The sequence below is a fragment of the Theobroma umbraticum genome, unplaced genomic scaffold, assembly GCF_002168275.2.
Source record: "Theobroma umbraticum cultivar Fairchild unplaced genomic scaffold, ASM216827v3 scaffold_30.0, whole genome shotgun sequence".
Lineage (NCBI taxonomy): Eukaryota > Viridiplantae > Streptophyta > Magnoliopsida > Malvales > Malvaceae > Theobroma > Theobroma umbraticum.
This window is the reverse complement of record NW_018397254.1, coordinates 4121457-4129777: the sequence shown is the minus strand read 5'-3', so window position 1 is coordinate 4129777 and position 8321 is coordinate 4121457. Positions and strand designations below refer to the sequence as shown.

The window sequence follows — 8321 nt, the reverse complement described above, 5'->3', positions numbered from 1 at the left end:
CGATACTTACAGTCTTTCCATTTTCCAACATTCCCAGCTCATTATTGATTATCATTGAAGAAAATTATTAGATCGGGGATCAGAGATTTACCAGAAAACTAAATGCGAAATTAGCCATTTGTTTCAAGCAATTTTATGGTACATCCAGAACCCAAGTCCAGCTACATGTAAGCAAGAATTGGGTTACTGTTAACGTGAAACCCAACACTAATTAGAGCTCTTTTTTGTGGTAAACCAGTCTTTGACCGAAAATTTGATAGTGATCTGGCACCTTGATGCAACCTTATTAATGCCTATTTCTTTATAGAATCCCTACTATGGTTATTTCCAGGTCAAACTTTATCGCTGTAGCAATGTGCAACAAAAGGTAAGGAATGAGATAAAATTTGTTCGTAGCATTTAATAACAAATCAGAGTGGCGCAGCGGAAGCGTGGTGGGCCCATAACCCACAGGTCCCAGGATCGAAACCTGGCTCTGATATTCCAGAGAAGGCTTCCCAATATTCTTTTGGGATTTTACGATGTGAGCCTAGGCTGGGCTACCCATCTTCAGATTTGGTTTGGGCATGCAATAGAACTGGGCCTTCTGTTCCAACTGGGTTATCTTTTTCTTTTCTTTTTTTTTAATTTTCTATGCATTAACGAAATGTAAAAGAAAAAGAAAAGAGTGAAAAAAAGGGTAGGAACCATAGGCAAAAAGGAATACCAGTATCAATCCCATAAACGCTCACATTTCCCCCAATTTCCCCAAACCCGAAACCACCGCCACCAAGAGAAAGCAAAAGAAGTCTGACCATGTTCCGGCAAGCGTCACGCCTCTTGGCTCGAACCACCACGGCCACCACATGGAGGAGGAGTCGAGCTTTCTCTACTGACCTACCAGCCACACCCACGGAGGATTCTACCTTCATCGAGTCATGGAAGAAAGTGATACCCAACATGGACCCTCCCAAGACTCCGTCTTCCTTCATGACCCCTCGCCCCGCAACCCCTTCTTCCATCCCTTCTAAAATCACCGTCAACTTTGTGCTGCCTTATGCATCTGAGCTCTCTACAAAAGAGGTTCGTTTTGATCTTCTTTATTCTTTTTTTGTAAAGGATGGGCTTTTTCTTTTTCTTGTATCGGGGTTTACTTAGATCTTTTTAGTGTGATCAATGGCTATGGATTTGGCATCTGGGTTTTGTTTGGATTTGGATTTTGTCGATTGTTTTGATTGGTTTCTGGTTTATTTTTATTTTGAGTGACTGTGTCTCTTAGTTATGCTTTTATTAATAATGGTCATCAGAATTTTTTTTTTAAATTGTGGTATCTGATTGGCCGTTTTAGCTTGAAATGCAGGATTTTATTTTTTTTTTGCTTTCTTCTTTCTCTTTGTGAATTGAGCATTTTTTATTTAATCAGTTTAGTGATTAATTTATGAATAAAAGAGCTAAAAATGTTGAATTTTATGCATTTTATGAGAATTGATAGCTTCTGGAATCTGGGTTTTATCTTTGTGTGTTTAATTTGAGATTTTTTATTTGGATCATTTGATTCTATGAAGTTGATCTGATGGAAGACTGAATAAAGTATCTATCAAACATTGTAGATAGAGTTTATTCTGCTTAACTTCCATGTGTAATAGGATTGCATAGTTATTTTGCTTGATAAATTCAAATGTATCTTCTTTTCTGAGACAGCATTTGTTTGGAGTTATAGCTTTTGGATTATTAATGTCTATTGAGTCGTGTAATGGCTTTAGCAATGTTACTAAATCACTTTATTTGTGTGGAATTTATCTAATAAAACATTGGAGTCTTTTGCATTTGGGTCTGAATAATAATTCAGTTAATTTATTAAAATGCACTTAGAAAGGCACATAAACTGAGTAATGCTTATAGGCCAAAGCATTTTTGAACCCTCTAGGGATAGGGTTGGGTGTTGCTCCCATTAGCTTTTATTTCTCTTCCTTTTCACTTATTCACCTTCTCTCTTCATGAAATTGCTCATAGAAGATGCAAGAAGCAGCAATGAGGGTGAACCATATATATCGACCACCCTTATATAATCTGCTGAACACTAATGAACCAAAAATTAGGTTATGGCATTATTATATAAATATTTTATGTATACTTATTGTGGGGGAGGGGGGGTGTTAGAATAAAAATTCAACTTTTGGAGACATTATATTCTTAAGTTTCTGAATTGTAGTGCATCTAGTGTTTATCAGGTTGACATGGTGATTGTTCCAGCAACAACTGGGCAGATGGGTGTTTTGCCTGGACATGTACCTACAATCGCTGAACTGAAACCTGGGATCTTGTCAGTGCATGAAGGAAATGATGTGACAAAATATTTCCTTAGCAGTGGGTTTGCTTTTATCCATGCCAACTCTGTTGCTGATATTATTGCTGTGGAAGCAGTGCCACTTGACCGCATTGACCCTGCCTTGGTTCAGAAGGGTCTAGCAGAGTTCACCCAGAGGCTGGGCACAGCTACAAGTGATTTGGAGAAAGCTGAAGCCCAAATAGGTGTTGATGTTCACAGCGCGCTGAACTCTGCTCTTACAGGCTAATTGTTTTCTTAATCAACTCTGCTCAAATCCTCAGGCTTTTCTCACACTGCTTTCCATTTTGTGCATCATCAACTTTTTGATATGTCTTCATGATCAACAAACGACTGAGATCTGTCAAGATACCTACAATGTTGATTTTTCAGAGTTTGAAATAAAATGTTCAGGAACGAGAACCTTGTATTTACTCCTTGTTACCTGTTGATGCTTCCATGCATGTTAGAGGGGTTGGTTTGATGATACCAAAGAAATGGAGTGGCTGGCTGGCTGGCTCCGCTATAATTTTTGCATGATATTTCCAATCAGTTCATGGTGTTTGATTCTACATTTGATACATTGGTGACTTGCGAAGAATGATCTCCGGTACTGATCCTGCGGTTGCCGCAGATTTTGTCGAATTGTTTATTGGATGATGTATTGCTAATAGCATAAGCAGCCAACGACAGTGCTAAGGGGGTGAGAATTGAAGAGGGAGAAAAGAAACAATTTGCCACATGTCATTCACTTATTGGATATTAATAATAAAATAACAAAAATCTTGTACCGCCCTTTTGCACCAGAAGCAGGGAGTCAAGAGGATCTTGGACTAATATGGGGCGAAGCATGTAATGTAAATCCTGAGGATTAGAATTAAAACCCAGAACGGAGGAAAGCCCTTTTCAGATAAAAATGAATCTGAATTAGCATACCCATCATGCCATTCAGCCAAACATAGTTAGATATTCTTTCCTTTGAAGTCAATGAAAGGAAGATGTCAAACAAGAAATTTACACTCTCTCTCTCCTGTCAGAATCTCAATAATTGAATGGTGAGTATGCTTTTCTTCATTGAAACATAATTACACACTGTGGTATAAAATTATACAGAAATATATATATATATATATATATATTATATGTGGAGGGAAAGAGAAAACAAGAATAAATTAGAAGAAACCAGACGCCTTGCCTCAGAAATACAGCTTGTCGAGAAGAAAAATGTTACATGCCGGCAATTTCCACCTTAAACTTCCAAAGAGATCTATCTAAGCCCCATTTTGCAAATGGTTCAACTCTCTTTGGTGGACCATGACAGAAGCTGATTTACACGTCTTGGATCCTCAATTGCAAAAGCCAGCGGCTGAATAAATACTGGAACTGTATGTTCTAGGGAAGAGCCAAACAATCTGGTCACAGAGACGGGTTAGATGTGCCTTAAAGGGCTTCGTCATAATTTCGAGTTTTGTCTCCAAGGGGATCCCCCATCAAATGCAAACTCCAAGACATCTTCCATTCGCTTTGCCAGCAGAATCTGGCAAAACAATAGATATATAGTGAGTGAAAAAGGGCACTATGTAATTCAGTTTTGTGTCTCATGCAGTAATTATATATTAAACCCAGTCATTATTATGTCTCTACGCGACGATGAAAATCCAATCAAATTCACTTTAAAGCAGTCCATACACAAAGGAATAATATCAATGGTACAAATATTATCACTGAAGCAAGCACTTAAATTTAGTGTCATCCGATTCTAGTTCCCCAACAAAAGATGCCTAAGGAACCCTTTCGAAACTCTGTTATAGCAATGGCAAAATATATAGATATTGCAGTCCAACCACAGCATTTACCAAATTACAATTGCACAAATAGACTTCAGGCCTTGAGCAATACTTTTGCTTCAAATAATAAGAAAATTTACCTCTATACTAGAGAGCACAGCTGCAGGTACTTCAACTAAGTCCTTCAGGTTTCTCTCTGGCAGAATAACTCTCTTGATACCATATCGGTGTGCTGCTAGTATCTGCGCATTTAATTTACAAAAGAATGTTGAAAAATGGTGAGAACCAAAAGCATTTCCAGTCAATCTGTTCATTACCAAATATTCTCTGATGAGAAGATGAGATGTACTGAAATATACAAAAATACCTATAATTAATGATGAACATGTTATTCTCTAGCAACGAAGAAAAATGATAGGACTAGCTCATAAAGAGTAAACACACCTTATCTTTGACACCACCAACGGGTAACACAAGACCCCTCAGCGTCATTTCTCCAGTCATAGCTGTATCTGCTCTTACACTTTTCTTACTAAATAGTGAAACCAAAGCTGTTACAAGGGTCACACCAGCTGAAGGCCCGTCCTTTGGAACAGCCCCAGCGGGAAAATGTATATGAATATCTCTACCCTGAAGCAGATTGGTTTCCTCAGCAGCTGCCAACTTAAGATCTGCTGCCCTGGCTCTTACCTGAAAAATAGAAACTATTTAAAATCAAACCTAAAATGGATATACAATTTTCAATTGCTACATATCAGTTTGACAACTCTAGCAAGCAAGATGCAATGGCAAACCCACAAGCAATTAAAGCATAATTAACCACAAAGAAGCCAGAACTGACAGAGTAAAATTGTACAGCATCATTCATTTGACCTCTGTTTTTCAGATCAAACCAAAGTTGAAAGCAAGTGCTCTATCGCAACTTTTAAATAATTCAGGTGGTCAAATTTGTAGAGTTGAAAGATTGGGTGGCAATTCGTAGAAAATGTGTGATCCCAGAGAGTATAGTAGCAATTTTTAAATCACCAGCAGCATTCATGTTTATTACTTTTTCACATCAGATAAATGTAGAAAATATATGTGATCCAAGAGAGTATACCCATGTCAGTGCTATTTGTGCTGATTCTTTAATAACATCACCAAGTTGCCCAGTAAGATGCAATTCACCATTTCCAATCATTGCTGTAGCCTCCACAAACTGAACCTCTCCTCCAAAAGTGGTCCAAACAAGCCCAACAGATACTCCAGGAGTGGCAACGCGATCTGCAGCTTCTCGGTCATCAAACCTAGGAGGCTGCATTAAAGGGTAAATAAGCATCTTCATGCATGCTAAGAAAGAACATAAACTCAACCTACCGTGAGCAAAAAACTACTTTATTTTTTGGACCATATCAAACATGAAGAGCTTATGCCTGAACCAGAAGGAAAGGAGAAACTCAAAACTACAAAAAAAAAAATTGCTTTAAAAAATATTTCATACCATGAGACTGGGTCCCCCTCCCCAATATTTAAGAAAAAAAGGTTGGCCAATGCCCAACCACGTTAAGATGTATCCAAAAAAGGAACACCAGTTATAAAGATTTCCAAAAGTAAATCATCATGCTAGGCCATGAATCCTAATAAAAACAAAAGAGATAAAAACAGGAATTATTACCCCCAATACTTTTTCCAGCATAGCCTCATCAACAACCAAAGGTGAGGCAATTCTGAATGCATTTGATATCTCATGATTATTTACAACCATTGGAATGACTTCCATTTCCATCTCAGCTCCCTCAGCAAGCCTGTTATCCAGCAGTGGAGAAGTTAGCTTATGAACATCTTTGCTAACTGAGACAGCCTGTTCTTGCTCAGCAACTCTTACTGCAGCAGCACGAGCCAAGGCAGCTAAGTTCCTCTCCAGATTGCGGACACCAGCTTCCCTGGTGTACCTCTGAATGACAAGTTTAACCATAGCCTACCATGACAGAAACACATTAAAGATTATTACCCAATATACGGTGTTGGATTGCAAAGAAATAAATAAAATATGATGTATGACACTGCATAACTCAATGCTTATGTTCTGATCAAATTTGCTTCTCTTGTCTTGCATCTTATTCTGACATCTTAATCTAAATTCTAAACAGAAGGCTTGAAGAAACAGATGCAGCTTCAGTTTGAGATTGGTTTGAAAATGAAACAGTTTAGAGATCTTCCATGGAGGTAATCAGAAAATATCATAAAGTAACCTTAGCCTTCAAAACAAGATGACAGAGACTTTATGTTTTTCTTGTAATAATTCAACCATATATGGAGATAACGATGAAAAGACCAGCCAACAAATTTCTCAAAACATCTTAATGCTCAGGGAGGCATGACAACAGATTTTAACTAACTTAGAGTGTCAAGGCACCCAGTATTATCAACTATGGAAGCATAAGCCTGATACTACCTCTGGAATTTGAAGGAATTCAGAACTCAGTCCATGCTGATCCATAACTCGTGGAATCAAATGTTGAATGGCTATTCTGAGCTTTTCTTCAGCTGTATATCCAGGCAGCTCAATGACTTCCATCCTGTCCAAGAGTGGAGGAGGAATAGGCTGCACCCTATTTGCAGTAGCCACAAAAATCACCTTTGAAAGGTCAAATGGCACATTCAAATAGCTATACAACCTCAGTTAAAGAACCACAAGGGATCCACTTGAATTCATGTTAACTGTTTTAGAGTGATGAAGGTGATAGATGCAAAGAAACATGTAATATCAAAAATGTCATACACATTTCCAAAATGCTACTGGAATAAATCTTAAATGAAAGCCATTTAGTAAAACAACAATGCAATTTTTTTGAGGATTTATTAAAAAGCGATCAATAAAGTTAATGCTGGTTTATCCAAAACCAAGGTTCACCATGATACATATAGACCTAGAACAAAGTAGGATACTGATCATTGAAAGATTTATTCTGCTCAGGATCAAGAACCTCTAGTAGAGCTGAAGCTGGATCACCACGCACATCAGACCCTGTCTTGTCAATCTCATCCAACAGCATGACTGGGTTGCAAACACCTACCCTCTAGAAGCCAAAAGTTAAAAAGATCATTAGAGTAAGACCAAAATTAGAAACCATTTACACAATATAAATGCTCTCATGAAGATGGCGATAATCTTAATTTATGGGGGATTCAGTTCTCCAAACATCAGTTTCTATATATTCTCCAAAGATAGTAAAACTGTGAACAATCATTCAGTCTATGATAAATTTGATATTGCAATTACAAACTTAATCTTCACTTGGTTCCAAGCAGCTCTGTCAGGTTGTCAAACTAATTGATGAGGAAAAAAGCACCATAAATCCCCACAGGACAGTAACGCACAGAATGGCAGTACCAACAGTAAGGCATAGAAAGCTACCATGGAGCACATCCACACAATGCAATGGTAGAAGACAAAAGCTGAATAAATCAAGTTCTAGCACATTTACGACAGGAAAATGAGTATGCAGATCAAAATTAAAGAAACTTACGAAGTTGCAGCATCTAAAACATAATGTCCCCACAGACTAGGAAATCATTTGATTGGGAAGTAGACCAAGAGCATTTCTCAAAGCAAAATTAGAACAAATAGGTTGCTAAATGAAGTTCTATTAAAACAATCTAGACCTCTAATGGATATTCTTTGCCAGTTGGGGTAAAGAATATCCAAAACCAGTACGCAAAAAACCCTTACCTTTAACCCATCAATAAGACGCCCTGGCATGCTTCCAATGTATGTTCTCCTATGCCCTCTGATATCAGCCTCATCCCTGACACCACCCAGGGATATACGCACAAATTTTCTGCCCAAAGCAGCAGCAATTGATGATGCTAATGATGTCTTCCCAACACCTGGTGGGCCAACAAAGCACAGAACAGGGCCTCTTGCATCCGGCTTAAGCTGAATGCAAATAATTCAAACCAAATTAACAACAAAGTGAAAAATCTAAAATTCAAAGGCCTTCAGGGGCAACAAGAAATAGATAATTGGTCAACCTTGCGAACTGCCAGATATTCGATAATCCGTTGCTTGACCTTGTCTAAACCATAATGGTCACTGTCAAGACGATCTTTTGCAGCCTTTAAGTCCAATTCCTGTTCTTCACTGGCCTTCTCCCAAGGCAGATCAGCAAGAAGCTCCAAGTAAACACGTGAACTATTATATCCAGGTTGCTGCGGTTGCATTTTCTTAAGCCTCCTGAAATGAAAAT

The 8321-nt window shown here is 38.1% G+C and overlaps 2 protein-coding genes and 1 non-coding gene across 3 annotated transcripts in view; 2 read left to right on the top strand and 1 right to left on the bottom strand.

Annotated features, from left to right (window-relative positions):
- The first annotated feature begins 409 nt into the window (after window positions 1–409).
- Window positions 410–481, top strand: TRNAM-CAU (transfer RNA methionine (anticodon CAU)). Its single transcript has one exon. It is a non-coding gene; the product is annotated as a tRNA-Met (tRNA).
- Window positions 482–673: 192 nt separating this feature from the next.
- Window positions 674–2739, top strand: LOC110426899 (ATPase, F1 complex, delta/epsilon subunit). Its single transcript, XM_021442269.2, has 2 exons — window positions 674–1062; window positions 2211–2739. Exons 1-2 carry the CDS (start codon window positions 796–798, stop codon window positions 2553–2555), a joined length of 612 nt encoding a protein of 203 aa, XP_021297944.1. The 5' UTR covers window positions 674–795; the 3' UTR covers window positions 2556–2739.
- A 469-nt stretch (window positions 2740–3208) lies between these two features.
- The window catches only part of LON2 (lon protease 2), an 8318-nt gene continuing 3205 nt past the window's right edge, over window positions 3209–8321 (bottom strand). Inside the window, exons 9-17 of the mRNA XM_021442153.1 lie at window positions 8107–8308; window positions 7805–8011; window positions 7021–7151; window positions 6527–6740; window positions 5747–6049; window positions 5192–5386; window positions 4537–4782; window positions 4233–4334; window positions 3209–3842 (exon numbers count right to left, since the gene is read on the bottom strand). Of these exons, the coding sequence (XP_021297828.1) occupies window positions 3759–3842; window positions 4233–4334; window positions 4537–4782; window positions 5192–5386; window positions 5747–6049; window positions 6527–6740; window positions 7021–7151; window positions 7805–8011; window positions 8107–8308 (1684 nt within the window). The 3' untranslated portion in view covers window positions 3209–3758. The remainder of the gene's footprint in view (window positions 3843–4232; window positions 4335–4536; window positions 4783–5191; window positions 5387–5746; window positions 6050–6526; window positions 6741–7020; window positions 7152–7804; window positions 8012–8106; window positions 8309–8321) is intronic.